Consider the following 19,553-nt stretch of genomic DNA (forward strand, 5'->3'; position numbering starts at 1 on the left):
CTCCCGTACCTGACTCGCTCTCCGTCAGTCCTGTCCCGGCGCGCGCGGCCCCGCTCCCTAGGGCGCGCGCGCGCCGGGTCTTTGCGATTTAAAGGGCCACTGCGCCGCTGATTGGCGCAGTGGTTCCAATTAGTGTTATCACCTGTGCACTTCCCTATATCACCTCACTTCCCCTTCACTCCCTCGCCGGATCTTGTTGCCATCGTGCCAGTGAAAGCGTTTCCTTGTGTGTTCCTAGCCTGTGTTCCAGACCTCCTGCCGTTGCCCCTGACTACGATCCTTGCTGCCTGCCCCGACCTTCTGCTACGTCCGACCTTGCTTCTGTCTACTCCCTTGTACCGCGCCTATCTTCAGCAGCCAGAGAGGTTGAGCCGTTGCTAGTGGATACGACCTGGTCACTACCGCCGCAGCAAGACCATCCCGCTTTGCGGCGGGCTCTGGTGAAAACCAGTAGTGACTTAGAACCGATCCACTAGCACGGTCCACGCCAATCCCTCTCTGGCACAGAGGATCCACTACCTGCCAGCCGGCATCGTGACACCTTGGATGTTTCAGACCTTGCATGCCTGCTGTACTGTTCACACAGAGGCATATTCACAGTGTAGGGTCCGTCCCAGAATGAGGTCACCTTACCGTGGTGGGACGGTCCACGCTATTTGGCGCCAAATTTGCAAGCTAAGTACCTCATAATTTCATAGTTTCATATCTTCATTTATTGCATTACAGCTGTATAGCTTTTCATGTTCTATCTATATACTCATGTTTTATCTATATACTCATGTTTCATCTATATCTTTGTGCTAGCAGTGTGCTGCTGTATTCTCCTGTTGCTGTATATATATATATATATATATATATATATATATATATAATTCTTAAGCATCTTTTCTTAGAACTTTGCTTTGTTTCCAAGAAAATGTAGGTCCCTAGGGTTCCCCTCTAAACAGTCTGACACTGTTAGCAGATATTGAGCAGTGTCAGTATGTGCAGAAACACACTCTTTTATCAGTGATTGTAAACAAGTCAAGTTGTAAACAAGAGGACAGGTGTGAGCCAAAACAAAAGTCAGATAAATATACTAAGAGGAAAGCCGGGGTCAGAAAATACCAGGGAATCAAGAAAAATGCAGAAAGCAGGATATGGATGCAAGCTTCAGAAACAGAATTCTTTCACTGGCAATGCGCACTAGCCAGTGAAGGCTTAACCCCTTAAGGACTCAGGGTTTTTCCGTTTTTGTACTTGTTATTTCCTCATCACCTTCTAAAAATCATAATGCTTTCAGTTTTCCACCTACAGAACTATATGACGGCTTGTGTTATGCGCTACCAATTTTACTTTCGCTACCAATTTTACTTTGTAATGACAAAATTGAGAAAAAAAAACAAAACACGCCATTTTGTAATTCTTAGCAGCTTTCCTTTCTCCGCAGTGCACTTTTTGGTAAAAATGACATCCTATATTTATTCTGTAGGTCCATACGATTACAAGGATACCAAACATATAGGTTTTGTTTTGTTTTATTTTACTACTTAAAAACAATTATAACTACATGCACAAAAATTAGTATGTTTAAAATTGTTCTGATCGCTTTTTATAAATTTTTTAGGGTATACAAAGTGACTAAAAATATGCAATTTTGGACCATGCGTTTAAATTAACATAATATTTTTATATTTACACACGCGGCGATACCACATATGTTTATTTTTGTTTACATATTTAAAATGGGAAAAGGGGGGTGATTCAAACTTTTATTATCGAAGGGGTTAATTCACATTTATGAACTTTTTTTTTTTTTTTACTTTTTTTTGTCCCCATAGAGGACTATACCATGCAATCCTTTGATTGCATACACTGTTCAATGATATGCCATAGCATAGCATTGATCAGTTATCTGTGCTCGATGTTATCTGTGCTGCTGAGGCTGCATGGAGCATCGAGGGACAAATTGGATGGTGAGGAGGCAAGTAAGGGCCCTCCCGCGATCCTCTAAGCTGATCGGGGTGGTTTTAAAAATTTTTAGATGCCGCAATCAACTTTGATTGCGGCATCTAATGGGTTGATGCCAGGTATCACTGCAATCGGTGATGTTCCGGCATTAGACATGGGTCCCGGACGTTGATAGCCACCGGGAGCGCCCCGCTATGATGTCGGTCAGCTTGTGAGCCCGCGTCATAGCAGAGGAGCGAGAGCAGGGCGTACAAGTATGCCCAGCGTCCTTAAACGAGTAGTCCAGTGCTGAAAAACGTATCCCCTATCCTAAAGATAGGGAATAAGTTTCAGATCGTGGGGGGTCCGACCGCGATCTCCTGTACGGGGCCCCAGCAGCCCGCTGGAAGGGGGCGTGTTGACCACGAAGCTGCGGCTGACATGCCCCCTCAATACAACTCTATGACAGAGCCTTAGGATAGGGGATACGTTTTCAGCACTGGACTACTCCTTTATGGAGTTAGATAGGCAGCTGAACAGGTGTGGTAACACAAGGTATCTGGCAACCGAGACAGAAACAGTGATAGGCCAGGGTGTAACCACGGCAACCTAACACAAGCTAAGCCAGAACCTAGAAAAGTTTAACCCTTCGGACAAAACTGGGGTGAGTCATTACACTCTTATAGAGGGCTTAGGATTCTGTTCGTTCATTAGGGGCAAAGTAAATAATGGCCCAGGTTGATCAATCTGTCTGAAACCAAATATTGTCTGGTTTTACCCAAAACAACCAATCACAACTCATAGCTTAAAGGGGTACTCCAGTGAAAAACTTTTTTTTTTTTTTAAATCAACTGGTGCCAGAAAGTTAAACAGATTTGTAAATTACTTCTATTAAAAAATCTTAATCCTTCTTGTACTTATTAGCTACTGAATACTACAGTGGAAATTCTTTTCCGTTTGAAAAACAGAGCTGTCTGCTGACATCATGAGCACAGTGCTCTCTGCTGACATCTCTGTCCATTTTAGGAAGTGTCCAGAGTAAAAGGAAATCCCCATAGCAAACATATGATGTTCTGGACAGTTCCTAAAATGGACAGAGATGTCAGCAGAGAGCACTGTGCTCATGATGTCAGCAGACAGCTCTGAGTTTCAAAAAGAAAATAATTTCCGCTGTAGTATTCAGTAGCTAATAAGTAAAGGAAGGATTAAGATTTTTTAATAGAAGTCATTTACAAATCTGCTTAACTTTCTGGCACCAGTTGATTTAAAAAAAAAAAAAAAAAAAAGTTTTTCACCAGAGTACCACTTTAAGAAGATTAAAAAAAATATAATGAAAGCTGAGCTGTGATTGATTGTTTTGGGCAAAACCAGACAGTTTTTTTTTTTTTTTCCAGACAGATTGATAAATCTAGCAAACAGATTGAACAGTACAAAACAAAGCACCAGAAACAATTAACATATATATGACGAAGATCTATCTACAGCTGTACAGAGCTTGAGAAAAACATAAAAACAACAAACAATAACAGTTGGGCCTTAAAGGGGTACTCCGGTGCTTACACATCTTATCCCCTATCCAAAGGATAGGCGATAAGATGCCTGATCGCGGGAGTCCCGCAGCTGGGGACCCCCGTGATCATGCACGCGGCACCCCATTTGTAATCAGTGCCTGGAGCGTGTTCGCTCCGGGTCTGATTATGGTCGACCGCAGGGCGGGCGGCGTGTGACGTCACACCTCCGCCCCCGTGTGACGTCACGCTCCGCCACTCAATGCAAGCCTACGGGAGGGAGCGTGATAGCTATCACGCCCCCTCCCGTCGGCTTGCATTGAGGGGCGGAGCGTGACGTCACACGGGGGCGGAAGCGTGACGTCCCACGCCGCCGGCCCGGTGGTCACCTGTAATGAGACCCGGAGCGAACACGCTCCGGGCACTGATTACAAACAGGGTGCCGCGTGCATGATCACGGGGGGTCCACAGCTGCGGGACTCCCGCGATCAGGCATCTTATCCCCTATCCTTTGGATAGGGGATAAGATGTTTAAGCACCGGAGTACCCCTTTAAAGTAACAAAAGTATTAAATGTAATTCTTAGCAAAATGATCAATACACAAGGAGTCATTCACACTTGGGGTGTCTAGGGGTATCATGTTTGCACATTCTTTTTGTAAACACGTCAGTTAATGAAATAAAATATTTTTACATGTTTGTTGTTTTTTATTTTATTATGCGACTATTAATATAAAAAAGCATTCCAGTTATGCTAAAGACTAGAGCAAACATTCCTGTAGTCTGCAGCTCACTTTTTAACTTTGCTGTGTAATCTGAGACAGGGCCAGCACAGTCATCTCAATATCACTTACAAAATTGAGGTTTTCATGGCCAATGACCGCTCTGCTGTACTGCTGGAGGTCCAGAAGGCATAATAGCAACCATATACACACAAATAATGTATTTTTATTAGTCTATGGACAGTTTTCTGATTAAGAATTCCCATTTATTACCATAAAGCACACATACTATGCAGATGATATAGAAAGGACATATGTACTTCCAATATGACTGCCTGCAGGAAATTTTTAAATATACATACATAAAAAAAAACAAAAAAAAAAACATCTCATTCCATTGATATTAATGGGTGCCTTGTACAGCAAAACATTTTTATCAGCACTCTCTCTGGTTTTTAGAAGTGAAATCTATTTTCTGCAAGAAAGAGGCACTATGGGCCACGACTGACCAATCTGTCCGCCTTCTCTATTATACTAATATATAAAAGGAACATACACTGAGACAGAAGGTGCATATAGAGCTATATGCTTCATTAGGTTTGTTTATCCTATAAGTATACATTTCTTTTTTTAGCCTATAAAGTGGAAAAACATTTAACATTGTATGCATTAAATACCCACAATTCCTACTATGTAACTTATTCACCATTGCAATACACTGCTTCAATACATGTATGTCATGGTGGCGTATAGGTGGTATGGAGAGGGCTGAAGAGCCAAGCCCTCTCCATACCTGGTAACTGCAAACTGCTTTCAGCAGCTGACAGCCACCATTAGTAACTGGCACAGAACAAGCAACAATGCTAGCTATTTAAATGGGCACTGTCAGATCCAAAAACTTTTGATATGTTGTTACTGATGAACATTAAAGACCTTTTGTAATATGGTTGTTTAAAAATCTTTTAATATTTAATAAAGAAACAACTCCTGAAAATCCTACTACTAAGTATCCACATAGCTCCTGGGACACTAACTAGTCCTGTAGCAGCATCAGGCTTGTCCATTAGTCATGGACAAGGATGCATGGGCAGACACACCAATCACCTCCCACCACCACAAGGGAGGGACACGCCCCTTCCCCTGAGAGGATTTCTAACACTGTGAGCTAATGAAAAGAGGTACTTTTAAAATAAATATAAAGAAAAATCAGATGTTGTAGATTAGGTACTGAGTAACATATTTTTTTGTGGGATCTAACAGCTACGCTTTAAGTATTTAGATGCCACTTTCAATACTATGTTCTTACAGAATATATTTAGCAGTCACTGACCTGGCTGGAAAATAGACAGGCTACCATCTGTATGACCAAACACAACTTTTCCTTTTTTCCTTGGATGCCATCGAAATAGACAAATATCAGATAGAAAACTATGTGCCTCCTTGTGAACAGCCACCCCACTGTCAAGTCCAGAAATAGTCCAGATATAGAGAGGACCTCTGTGCGATACAAATGCCACTGCATCCCCAGAATTCCAGCACCAACTCAGAGAAGCAGGCATTCCTAGATAGGTGAATAAAAAAATTAAACATGTTAGACCATATTTTGCCAATAAAAACAGACTACTGTGTTATTTTTTATAAATTAAATGTATTTATTTAGTTATTACAAGTAACAACTAGGAGGAATGTGGAATGCTTATAGTTCTGAACTGCAGAGGTCTTGCATCAACTTCAACCGGTGTCCTACAAGAAGGTGCAGTCATGAACCGCACAATTCAATGAAAACCCATGGTAAAAGTCTGACTGCCAAAAATGATTGTGCTACTGAGAGGATAATGTTAGAGGCACCCCAATAATTTCCAGCCAGAATTTTTCACCCAGAATGCATTACTAGTATTTACATTAGCAGTAAAGTGAATCTCATCCATACACTGGGGAAAAAATTTGCTCATATTTTGGCACAGGTCAGTCTATGTTGCAGATGTGTGGCAGAATTATTGTGAGTTTTCCCTATGAACTTTAATGGGAGGTCAATAATTCACCCTGTTAGGCATGCTTGCAAATTTTGCCATGAAAAAGCTGCAGATTTTAAAAACATTTGAGTACGTTTATTAGGATAGGTTTACCCTACAGAAGTTCCGAGTTGAATTCCACATTAAAATTCTGATGCAGCAGAATCCCTTAGTTGCCAATGGGAGTCCCCTGCACAATGCACACTACAGAATTTCAGTGGTGAATGTTGTGCAGCTAAAATTCCACTGCTGAAAGAATGATCTGGCTCATTCTTTTGGTGGAATCTGCATGGAATACATTGCCCTCTATGGGGACAGCAACGACGCACAGTCCTAGCGCCCACTGATTCAGTCGGAATCTATGGATGGGATTTTTCTAGCCAGAGATTCCCTAGTGTACATCTAACCTAAATCTCTTCAACTTGAGGCAGTCCAAGAATGTTTCACATTGATTAAAGTGGCTCAGGATGTTCGTGAGGTTGGTGTAGCTTTTCTTTAGCTGCACACCACCTGTTATTTGGCTTTATCTGCACCAACATTTTGGTGCCATTTTAGCCCACTAAATTAGCCCATATATCAAGCTTCTTTCAACTAAGCCATTTAATGTGTCCTCGCTCATTTGCCTTGTGAGGTGGAAAAAAGTGTCTAATGAACATAATAATTGAGGTACAAGGCAAATCCTCCCTATTTTTTTTTTTTATCTGTGTACATAATGGCCCAGAAAAGGGCTTGTTTCAGGGATAGCAAGGACAAGGCAGCCATTTTTCACTCAGAAATATACACAATTTTTGACCAATGTTACATGTTATATTTTTATGTACATTATATATTTTTTTTTTTGCAAATAACATGTATGCTTTAAGATTTAAAAGCTGAGCCGTAATTGGTTGCTGTGGGAAAACCAGAGTTTTGGTTGGTGGCAGATTGGTAAATCTGTGGCACTGTGCACCAACACATCAGATTTGGTGTGGATTTGCCACTGCAGAATTACTAGCAGAAATAGTAAGGGTTTCCACTTTGTGTTATCATAGTCACAATTTACTGCATAATGTGCATTTATCTTACTGCATCGTACCTTTCGTACTGTCAAGTCTGGCAACTACTTTCTGTTCGGCCACGTTCCAGATGATCACTAAATTGTCTGCGCTTGCACTTGCAAACGTGTCAGGGTTGTGAGGACACCAGGAGATGGCTGTAATTGTCTTCTTATGTTCTGACATGATTGCCCGAAGCTTAAACTCATTGTATCGGTGATCAAGCTAGTTGAACATAAATGAAAATAATAGTAAGCAAAAAGTAGCCAGAGAGAAGCTGAGTTTATGTTCATTTTTATCAATAGAGGTTTTGTGCAAAGGGTTTAGACTTTTAGAATAATTCTGTCTTGCATATTATGTATTGTGTATTGGAGTGCTATAAATTTATAACTTTTTGTTTGTATCTTTCAATGTCTTTACAGAAATACCACGTTAAAGTATTTTAACCGATGTATTCAAGTTTCCTTGCAGTGGTGGGGCTCAGTTTACAGCTTATTTTATATTTGTTGTCTGCCTATTGCGATCATTGAAATTAAATGAATTCCCAAAAGGAAGAGTCAACATTTTTATGGCGAAAACACACGACCAGGTTGTGCATTGTAGTATAAAATACTTTTATAAATTCTTCCATTAACTTACTATTGGAAACTGACATGATGCAGTTACAAACCGCAATGCAACCTGATCATGTGTTTTCCAATCTTAGCTTTAATTGGCATGCAGGCTATCATGTGTTCCTACTTCTGGGTATTACTGTCTGTCTTCCCCTTTCTCTTGTATAAAATATATCATGTATTATTCTTAATGCTGACAAGTCACCAGTTGATGGGTCCATATAGATGTTAGGGATAAATGTTGTTAAAGGTTACGGCTGCCACCACCGCAAGTGTCTAGGGGCAGGATACATAGAGTGTATATAGAATATTGTCAGGGACATTGCAAAACTGACAATATATTTATATACACACACTAAATAAATATAAAAAAAATAAAAATAAAATAAAAATATTTTATATTTATTTATTTATATATAATAACATCTTTTAAATTTCTTACATTTCTTCTTTACGCACCTGGTATACATAAATGGCCAGTGTTGCACAATAGGCAAATCTATCTCCACTAGCAGCACAGACATCTTTGTTCCATGGCTGGCACCCAGCAGCCAACAGTCCAACTTGTTTTACTTGCGACATCTTTGTCTAGAACAATAGAATTAAAAACATTAAATTTTCTCAAAACATTGTGTAGTTACTTGGCTTTATAGAATATAAGTTCTAAGTCACTGCAGGGGAAATTTTATAAACCTGGCAGGCATTCAAGTGAATGACCATCAAAGTAATACAAAGACACGTCAGATCCATCATAGAGAGCAGCTGATACTAATGTATCTATGCTTTGGCCTACATACCTGAGCTTCCTCTATAACATCTATACGGCTCAAAAAGACTATGGAAAGAAGTTTTCTTGATGAAAATCTCCTTTGACAAGATAACATTTCATGGACTCTAATTAGGTAGAGCAATGATAAAAGACCTAAAAAAGGCCTTTGAATATACAGTACTGAAGAGTGATAGGCTGGCTTTGTATTGCATTTTACATGCAAATGTCCTGCAAAATGCAGCCACATTTTCTTTGCAACTCAGCACATAAAATGTGTGTGGAATTTTACACATATTAGGTTGTTTAAGTGTATAATAATTTAGGGAAGTGTTCTTTAACGAACAGGAATCTATAGTATGATCAACAGAGTCCTGGCTAACGTATGAAAAGTGAAACCGTATATAAACGTTCCACATTTGAATCTGGTTGATACATTTAATGTGAGAAAATACATTTGCACATCTTTTTAACCCCTTAAGGACCACAGGTCTTTTTGTTTTTACACTTTCATATTTTCCACCTCACCTTCTAAAAATGCTTTAAATTTTGCACCTACAGACTCATATGAGGGCTTGTTTTTTGCACCACCAATTATACTTTGTAATGCCATGAATCATTTCGCCCAAAAATTTATGGTGAAGCCAGAAAAAAATTATTTGTGCGGCACAACTGAAAAAAACAACGCTATTTTGTAACTTTTGGGGGCTTCCCATACTACGCAGTGCACTTTTCAGTAAAAATGACACCATATATTTATTCCATATGGCTACAATGAAACCAAATTTGTATAGTTTTTTTTATTTTACTACTTTAAAAAATATTATAACTACATGCGCCAAAATTTGTATGTTTAACCCCTTAACCCCTTAAGGACTGAGCCCTTTTTCAACTTAAGGACTCAGCCATTTTTTGCAATTCTGACCACTGTCACTTTAAACATTAATAACTCTGGAATGCTTTTAGTTATCAATCTGATTCCGAGATAGTTTTTTCATGACATATTCTACTTTAACATAGTGGTAAAATTTTGTGGTAACTTGCATCCTTTCTTGGTGAAAAATCCCAAAATTTGATGAAAAATTTTAAAATTTTGCATTTTTCTAACTTTGAAGCTCTCTGCTTGTAAGGAAAATGGATATTCAAAATATTTTTTTTTTTATTCACATATGCAATATGTCTACTTTATGTTTGCATCATAAAATTGATGTGTTTTTACTTTTGGAAGACACCAGAGGGCTTCAAAGTTCAGCAGCAATTTTCCAATTTTTCACAAAATTTTGAAACTCGCTTTTTTTCAGGGACCAGTTCAGGTTTGAAGTGGATTTGAAGGGTCTTCATATTAGAAATACCCCATAAAAGACCCCATTATAAAAACTGCACCCCCCAAAGTATTCAAAATGACATTCAGTCAGCGTTTTAACCCTTTAGGTGTTTCACAGGAATAGCAGCAAAGTGAAGGAGAAAATTCACAATCTTCATTTTTTACACTCGCATGTTTTTGTAGACCCAATTTTTGAATTTTTGCAAGGGGTAAAAAGGAGAAAATTTTTACTTGTATTTGAAACCCAATTTTTCTCGAGTAAGCACATACCTCATATGTCTATGTAAAGTGTTCGGCGGGCGCAGTAGAGGGCTCAGAAGGGAAGGAGCGACAAATGGTTTTTGGGGGGCATGTCACATTTAGGAAGCCCCTATGGTGCCAGAACAGCAAAAAAAACACATGGCATACCATTTTGGAAACTAGACCCCTCGGGGAACATAACAAGGGGTAAAGTAAACCTTAATAACCCACAGGTGATTCACGACTTTTGCATATGTAAAAAAAAAAAAATACATTTTTCCTAAAATGCTTGGTTTCCCAAAAGTTTTACATTTTTAAAAAGGGTAATAGCAGAAAATACCCCCAAAAATTTGAAGCCCAATTTCTCCCGATTCAGAAAACACCCCATATGGGGGTGAAAAGTGCTCTGCTGGCGCACTACAGGTCTCAGAAGAGAAGGAGTCACATTTGGCTTTTTTGAAGGAAATTTTGCTCTGGGGGCATGCCGCATTTAGGAAGCCCCTATGGTGCCAGGACAGCAAAAAAAAACACATGGCATACCATTTTGGAAACTAGACCCCTTGGGGAATGTAAAAAGGGGCAAAGTGAACCTTAATACCCCACAGGGGTTTCACAACTTTTGCATATGTAAAAAAAAATAAAAAATTACCTAAAATGCTTGGTTTCCCAAAAAATTTACATTTTTACAAAGGGTTAAAGCAGAAAATACCCCCCAAAATTTGAAGCCCAATTTCTCCCGATTCAGAAAACACCCCATATGGGGGTGAAAAATGCTCTGCTGGCGCACTACAGGTCTCAGAAGAGAAGGAGTCACATTTGGCTTTTTGAAAGCAAATTTTGCTCTGGGGGCATGCCGCATTTAGGAAGCCCCTATGGTGCCAGAACAACAAAAAAAAAACACATGGCATACCATTTTGGAAACTAGACCCCCTCGGGGAACGTAACAAGGGGTTAAGTGAACCTTAATACCCCACAGATGTTTCACGACTTTTGCATATGTAAAAAAAAAATTATTTTTTTTACCTAAAATGCCTCTTTTCCCAAAAATTTTACATTTTTAAAAGGGTAAAAGCAGAAAATACCCCCCAAAATTATTTGTAACACAATTTCTCCCGAGTACGGCGATACCCCATATGTGGCCCTAAACTGTTGCCTTGAAATACGACAGGGCTCCAAAGTGAGAGCGCCATGCGCATTTGAGGCCTAAATTAGGGACTTGCATAGGGGTGGACATAGGGGTATTCTACGCCAGTGATTCCCAAACAGGGTGCCTCCAGCTGTTGTAAAACTGCCAGCATGTCTAGACAGTCAGTGGCTATCTGGCAATACTGGGAGTAGTTGTTTTGCAACAGCTGGAGGCTCCGTTTTGGAAACAGTGGCGTACCAGTTGTTTTTCATTTTTATTGGGGAGGGGGGCTGTGTAGGGGTATGTGTATATGTAGTGTTTTTTACTTTTTATTTTATTGTGTGTTAGTGTAGTGTAGTGTTTTTAGGGTACAGTCGCACGAGCGGAGGTTCGCAGTAGTTTCTCGCTGGCAGTTTGAGCTGTGGCAGAAAATTTGCCGCAGCTCAAACTTGCAGCCGGATACTTACTGTAATCCTCCGCCCATGTGAGTGTACCCTGTACGTTCACATTGGGGGGGGGGGGGGGGGAATCCAGCTGTTGCAAAACTACAACTCCCAGCATGTACGGTCTATCAGTGCATGCTGGGAGTTGTAGTTTTGCAACCGCTGGAGGCTCCGTTTTGGAAACAGTGACGTACCAGACGTTTTTCATTTTTATTGGGGAGGGGAGGGGGGTTGTATAGGGGTATGTGTATACGTAGTGTTTTTTACTTTTTATTGTGTGTTAGTGTAGTGTTTTTAGGGTACAGTCGCACGGGCGGGGGGTTCACAGTAGTTTCTTGCTGGCAGTTTGAGCTGCGGCAGAAAATTTGCCGCAGCTCAAACTTGCAGCCGGATACTTACTGTAATCCTCCGCCCATCCAGCTGTTGCAAAACTACAACTCCCAGCATGTACGGTCTATCAGTGCATGCTGGGAGTTGTAGTTTTGCAACAGCTGGAGGCACACTGGTTGTGAAACACCGAGTTTGGTAACAAACTCAGTGTTTTGCAACCAGTGTGCCTTCAGCTGTTGCAAAAGCTACAACCCCCAGCATGTACGGACAGCGGAAGGGCATGCTGGGTCTTGTAGTTATGCAACAGCTGGAGGCATACTACTTTGGCTGGGGATGCTGGGGACTGTAGTTATGCAACAGCTGGAGACACACTGGTTTGCTACATAACACAGTGTGCCTTCAGCTGTTGCAAAACTACAACTCCCAGCAGTCACCGACAGCCAACGGGCATGCTGGGAGTTGTAGTTATGCAACCAGCAGATGCACTACTACAACTCCCAGCATGCACTTTAGCTGTTTGTGCAAGCTGGGAGTTGTAGTTACACAACAGCTGAAGGTACACTTTTCCATAGAAAAAATGTGCCTCCAACTGTTGCAAAACTACAAGTCCCAGCATGCCCATAAGGGCATGCTGGGAGTTGTGGTGGTCTGCCTCCTGCTGTTGCATAACTACAGCTCCCAGCATGCCCTTTTTGCATGCTGGGAGCTGTTGCTAAGCAACAGCAGGAGACTGTCACTCACCTCCAACGATCCTCGCCGCACAGGTCAGTCCCTCGTCGTCGCCGCTCCTGGGGCCCCGATCCCAACATTGACGCCGGGGATCGGGGTCCCCAGCACCTGGGGTGCACGTCCCGCACCCGCTCACGTCCTCCGAAAGAGGGGCGGAGCGGGTTGCGGGAGTGACACCCGCAGCAGGCGCCCTGATTGGTCGGCCGGTAATTACCGGCCGACGAATCAGGGCGATCGTGAGGTGGCACCAGTGCCACCTCACCCCTGCAGGCTCTGGCTATTCAGGGCCGTTGGAGACGGCCCCGAACAGCCTGTAATTCCGGGTCACTGGAGACCCGATTGACCCGGAATCGCCGCAGATCGCTGGACTGAATTGTCCAGCGATCTGCGGCCATCGCCGACATGGGGGGGCATAATGACCCCCCTGGGCGATATGCCCCGATGCCTGCTGAACGATTTCAGCAGGCATCGGGCACCGGCTCCCCTCCAGCTAGCGGCGGGGGGCCGGGATTTGACAGGACGTACTCAAACGTCCTGAGTCCTTAAGGACTCGGAAAAGGGGCCGTTTGAGTACGTCCTGCGTCCTTGAGGGGTTAAAGGAGAACTCTGGAATAGGAAAATTATCGTCCATACTGCCGGCAGTAAAAAAATAAACAGGTGCATACCTTCCTTCGCTAACTGGCTCTGGCCTCCGCCGCGATCCTCTTCCTGGTTGCCGGTGGTCGGCGAGTCATACTGCATTCAATCATCGGCCGCAGCAAAGTCCCGACTCGGCCGGCGATAAGCTGAGCTGCAGTGTGACGTTTTCGGCCCCGGCAGCAGGTGCCGGTGTAGTGAAGAATTGTGTGTCTTGAAGCGTTCTCACAGGGAAGGAGAGACAATGGAATTTGCTGTGGCCGGTGATTGGCTGAGTGCAGTATGACTCTCTGACCACTGGCAACCAGGAAGAGGATGGCGGCGGAGGCCATTACCTTCGTAATTACCTTCATCATTTCTTGGTGAAAAGTCCTTAAATTCCATAAAAATTTTCAAAAAGTTGCATTTTTCTAACTTTGAAACTCTCTGCTTGTAAAGAAAATGGATATTCCAAATAAATTATATATTGATTCACATATACAATTTGTCTACTTTATTTTGGCATCATAAAGTTGACATGTTTTTACTTTTGGAAGACATGAGAGGGCTTCAAAATTCAGCAAACATTTTCCAATTTTTCACAAAAATGTCAAAATTGGAATTTTTCAGGGACCAGTTCAGTTTTGAAGTGGATTTAGAAATGTTAGAAATACCCCATAAATTACCCCATTATAAAAACTGCACCACTCAAAGTATTCAAAATTACATTCAGAAAGTTTGTTAACCCTTTAGGTGTTTCACAGGAATAGCAGCAAAGTGAAGGAGAAAATTCTAATTCTTCATTTTTTACACTCACATGTTCTTGCAGAGCCATTTTTTTTACTTTTTACAAGGGGTAAAAGGAGAGAAATCCCCCCCAAATTTGTAACCCCATTTCTCTTGAGTAAGGAAATACCTAATAAGTGGATGTAAAGTGCTCTGTGGGCACACTAGAGGGCTCAGAAGGGAAGGAGCGACAATGGGATTTTGGAGAGTGAATTCTGCTGAAATGGTTTTTGGGGGGCATGTCGCATTTAGGAAGCCAAAAAAAAAAAAAACACATGGCACACTATTTTGGAAACTACACCCCTCAAGGAAAGTAAAAAGGGGTACAGTGAGCCTTAACACCTCATAGGTGTTTGACAACTATTTGTTAATGTCGGAAGTGTAAATGAAAAAAAAATGTTTTCACTAAAATGCTGTTTTTCCCCAAATTTTACATTTTTACAAGGGGAAATAGGAGAAAATTTCCCCCAAAATGTTTAACCCCATTTCTTCTGAGTATGGAAATACCCCATGTGTGCTGCCGTACTACAATGCTCAGAAGAGAAGGAGTGCCATTGAGCTTTTGGAGAGAGAATTTGTTTGGAATGGAAGTCGGGGGCCATGTGCATTTACAAAGCCCCCCAAGGTGCCAGAACAATAGACCCCCCCCACATATGACCCCATTTTGGAAACTACACCCCTCACAGAATTTAATAAGGGGTGCAGTGAGCATTTACACCCCACTGGTGTTTGACAGATCTTTGGAACAGTGGGCTGTGCAAATGAAAAATTAAATTTTTCATTTTCAAGGACCACTGTTAGAAAAATCTGTCAGACACCTGTGTGGCGTAAATGCTCACTGTACACCTTATTACATTCCGAGAGGGGTGTAGTTTCCAAAATGGGGTCACATGTTGGGGGGGTCCATTGTTCTGGCACTATTGGGGCTTTGTAAACACACATGGCCTTTAATTCCGGACAAATTTTCTCTCTAAAAGCTCAATGACGGTCCTCCTCTTTTGAGCATTGTAGTTCGCCCGCAGAGCACTTTACATCCACATATGGGGCATTTCCATACTCAGAAGCAATGGGGTTACAATTTTTTTTTTTTTTTTTTTTTGGGGGGGGGGGGCTTTTTTTCCCTATTTTCCCTTGTGAAAATGAAAAATTTAGGTTAACACCAGCATTTTAGTTAAAAATTATTATTTTTTCATTTTCCCATCCAAATTTTACGTAAACTTGTCAAACACCTGTGGGGTGTTAAGGCTCACTATACTCCTTTTTACGTTCCGTGAGGGGTGTAGTTTCCAAAATGGGGTCACACGTGGGTATTTATTTTTTTGCGTTTATGTCAGAACTGCTGAAACTCAGCCACCCCTGTGCAAATCACCAATTTAGGCCTCAAATGTACATGGTGCGCTCTCCCTCCTGAGCCTTGTTGTGCATCCGCAGAGCATTTTATGCCCAAAATTTGTGCGTTACAAAATTTTGGGGGTCTTTATTTTCTTTTACCTCTTGTGAAAATAAAAAGTATGGAGCAACACCAGCATGTTAGTGTAAAAATTTCTATTTTCTTACACTAACATGCTGGTGTAGACCCCAACGTTTCCTTTTCATAAGGGGTAAAAGGAGAAAAAGCCCCCCAAAATTTGTAACTCAATTGCTCCCGAGTACAGAAATACCCCATATGTGACCATAAACTGTTTCCTTGAAATACGACAGGGCTCCGAAGTGAGAGAGCACTCTGTGCATTTGAGGATTAAATTAGGGGTTGTATAGGGGTGGACATAGGGGTATTCTACGCCAGTGATTCCCAAACTGGGTGCCTCCAGCTGTTGCTTAACTCCTAGCATGCCTGGACAGTCAGTGGCTGTCTGGAAATGATGGGAGTTGTTGTTTTGGAACAGCTGGAGGCTCCGTTTTGGAAACACTGCCGTACGATTTGTTTCCATTTTTATTGGGGTGAACAGTGTAAGGGGGTGTATATGTAGTGTTTTACCCTTTATTTTGTGTTAGTGTAGTGTAGTGTAGTGTTTTATGGTACAATCACACGGGCGGGTTTACGGTAAGTTTCCCACTAGGAGTTTGTGCTGCAGCGGAAAATTTGCCGCAGCTCAAACTTGAAGCAGGAAACTCACTGTAAACCCGCCGGTGTGAATGTACCCTGTACATTCACATGGGGGGGGGGGGGGGCACACCTCCAGCTGTTGCAAAACTATAACTCCCAGCATGCACTGGGAGTTGTACTTTTGCAACAGCTGGAGGTACACTGGTTGGAAAACCTTCAGTTAGGTTCTGTCACCTAACTTATTATTTTCCAACCGGTGTGCCTCCAGCTGCTGCAAAACTACAATTCCCAGCATGTACTGATCGCCGAAGGGCATGCTGGGAGATGTAGTTTTACAACAGCTGGAGGTACGCAACTACAACATGGCGAGACAGCAGTTTGCTGTGTGGGCGTGCTGGGAGTGTAGTTTTGCAAGATCTGAAGGGCCACACTTTAGAGACCACTGCACAGTGATCTCCAAACTGTGGCCCTCCAGATGTTGCAAAACTACAAATCCCAGCATGCCCAGACAGCAAAGTGTTGTGTGGGCATGCTGGGAGTTGTAGTTTTGCAAAATCTGGAGGGCTACAGTTTAGAGACCACTGTATAGTGATCTCTAAACTGTAGCCCTCCAGATGTTCCTAGGCAACTCACTGGCTTCCGTAGTCCGCAGCACGCCGCACCAGGGAGTCAGCCTCACGCCATCACCGCCGCCGATCGTCGCCTCCGCTGATGGTAAGTGGACCTCCGGCACCTGTCACCGTCGATTCCCCTGTTCTGCCCGCACTTCTGTGGGTGGGCAGAATGGGGGAACCGAACTTTAACCCCCCCGCCCCCGATCTGCTATTGGTTGGTCGCTTCTGACCGCAGATCGCAGGTCTGATGTGCCGGCATGCCTGCCAAATAATTTCAGCAGGCATCCTGGTCCGGTCCCCGACCAGCTAGCGGCTGGGACCGAAATTCCCACGGGCGTACCCTTAGGACCTCAGTCCTTGAGGACTTGAAAACGGGGGAATATGGATATGCCCGGCATCCTTAAAGGAGAACTCCGGAATTGGAAAATTATCGTCCATACTGCCGGCAGTAAAAAAAAATAAACAGGTACATACCTTCCTTCGCTCCCCCGGTGCCTCCGGTAATCGGCTCCGGCCTCCGCCGTGGTCCTCTTCCAAGTTGCCGGTGGTCGGCGAGTCATACTGCACTCAGCCAATCACCGGCCGCAGTCAAGTCCCGACTCGGCCGGCGATAGGCTGAGTGGCGATAGGCTGAGCGGCAGGTGCTGGGGCCGAAAACGTCACCCTGCCGCTCAGCCTATCGCTGGCCAAGACGGGACTTTGCTGCGGCCGGTGATTGACTGAGTGCAGTATGGCTCGACGACCATCGGCAACCAGGAGGAGGATCGCGGCAGAGGCCGAAGCCGGTTACCGGAGGCACTGGGGGAGTGAAGGAAGGTATGTAAGGTAAATATTTTCTTACTGCCGGCAGTATGGACGATAATTTTCCTATTCCGGAGTTCTCCTTTAAGAGGTTAAAATTGTCATCTTCTGACACCTATACCTTTTTTTATTTTTCTGTATACGGGGCGGTATGAGGGCTCATTTTTGCACCATGATCGGAAGTTTTTATCGGTACCATGATTGTTGTGATGGTACTTTTTGATAGCTTTTTATATTTCTTTTAGTGTATACAAAGTGACCAAAAATATACAATTTTGTACGCTATTGACCGTGCGGTTTAATTAACATTATATTTTTATAGTTCGGACATTTACGCACGCAGTGATTTATTTTCCAAAGTATATGTTTATTAAATTTTCAAGAGTAAACACGACATTACCATATAATCGTAGGTAACAAATAAGCAAACTGTTCCCCCCATGGGGTCGGCAGTCCAACATGTCTATAAGGAGATAATCCAATTAGACGAAAGATAAACACAAGAGAAGATGTCAATGCAGAAAACTGTTTAGTAGCGTCAAAACAATAACACAGAAAGGATATGAGGGAGAGCATCCCTATGGCTGGAATGAAGGACTAACTACACCAATGTAGTACCAATGTAGATTAACCAGTGGTGATGGGGGAAGAATGACATAAGGCATATAGGAGTAAGGGAGCAGGGGAAGGAAGAAGAAGTGAATGACAGAGGTTAGGAAGAGAGAAAAGAAGAAGCCCATTGTTAGAACAGTAGATACCTTGTAAATCCTGGGATCCTTAGGCATCTGATGCATGAGTTCAGGCAGTAATAGGAACGATTAGATGTGTGGAAGGGTGGGTTAACTATCTAGGTTAAGGATTTCAAAATCAGTAGAGGACATAAAGTCAATCCAAAGACACCAAATGGCAAATCATTTATAAAACTGGCTCCATGAGTCAGCCAACAACTCCTCCATCCTATGTAGATGTGATACCTCATGAAGCCAGGACGAAACTGAAGGAGGTGTTGCTGATTTCCACAAGCAGGGGATCACAGTTCTGGCAGGAGAAAATTGAGTAACCGAGCAGTGAGTTTTGGCATGTGGCTCAGGAGTATGGATAGAAGGGTCAGTTTGGGAGTTTTAGAGAGTTAGGAAGATGCCAATTTGGACATAATATCTAAAGTCTGAGTCAAGAAAGGGCTAAGTGCTGGACAGTCCAGCAAATTGTGTGTCATGGTACCACCTGGTTCTCCACAACGCCAACAAGCGCCAGAAACATTCGGATAGATGCGAGCTAGTAAGGTGGGAACTCGGTACCATCTTGTCATGATTTTTTAGTTGGTTTCTTGAGCCTTGCACGAAGTGGAAGACCAGTGGCACCACGAGAAGGCTTTCCTCCACTTTTCATCAGAGAAGGAACATTGAAATTCCCTCTCCCATGCTGAACAGAAGGGCAGGGAGTCTGTCATGGAAGTATCTAAAAGTTGAGCTGCATAAATGGTACCAACAGTCCTACAGGCGGGGGAGGTGGATGTACAGAGGCGCTCAAAGGGTGTCAGGCTCCAATGCAGGTCAAATTGACCATTATGGGCCCTATAGAAATGCTTCAGTTGGGAGTAATGGAAGATGTGAGCAATGAAGGGAGCGGATCTGTAAAGAAAGTCAGGGAGCTACTTCAAGTCGGAAGGTGTCAGTAGGTCTCGAAAGATTGTTGTCTCCTCCCGACGGAAGGATAAGAATGAGAATGCTTTGAGAGCCAGGGGGAAAGCAGGATTACCGAAGAGCAGGACGAGCGGCCCAGTCGGAGAGAAGAGGGGCAGACGGGACAGGTATGTTTTATGGGCTCTAAGCACCGAGGCTGTTATCGGGGGGATATCCAGTGACATACTTCGAGTCAAGGTGTTTTTAGATAAACATAGTAGGGACCTAATAT

At 42.8% G+C, this 19,553-nt stretch overlaps 1 protein-coding gene across 7 annotated transcripts in view; it reads right to left on the minus strand.

Moving 5' to 3' along the window:
- WDR17 (WD repeat domain 17) overlaps positions 1–19,553 on the minus strand; it is a 198,574-nt gene that overhangs the window by 66,918 nt on the left and 112,103 nt on the right. For all 7 annotated transcript variants that reach the window (XR_008889319.1, XM_056560654.1, XM_056560637.1 and 4 more), the window contains 3 exons: positions 8,278–8,406; positions 7,246–7,429; positions 5,489–5,719 (listed from right to left, as the gene is read on the minus strand). Coding sequence is in view for 6 of the 7 variants with exons in the window: in XM_056560627.1 (XP_056416602.1) it covers positions 5,489–5,719; positions 7,246–7,429; positions 8,278–8,406 (544 nt within the window). In the remaining variant the exon portion in view is untranslated. The remainder of the gene's footprint in view (positions 1–5,488; positions 5,720–7,245; positions 7,430–8,277; positions 8,407–19,553) is intronic.

Source organism: Hyla sarda, chromosome 1 (assembly GCF_029499605.1).
Source record: "Hyla sarda isolate aHylSar1 chromosome 1, aHylSar1.hap1, whole genome shotgun sequence".
In the NCBI taxonomy this organism is placed as follows: Eukaryota; Metazoa; Chordata; class Amphibia; order Anura; family Hylidae; genus Hyla; species Hyla sarda.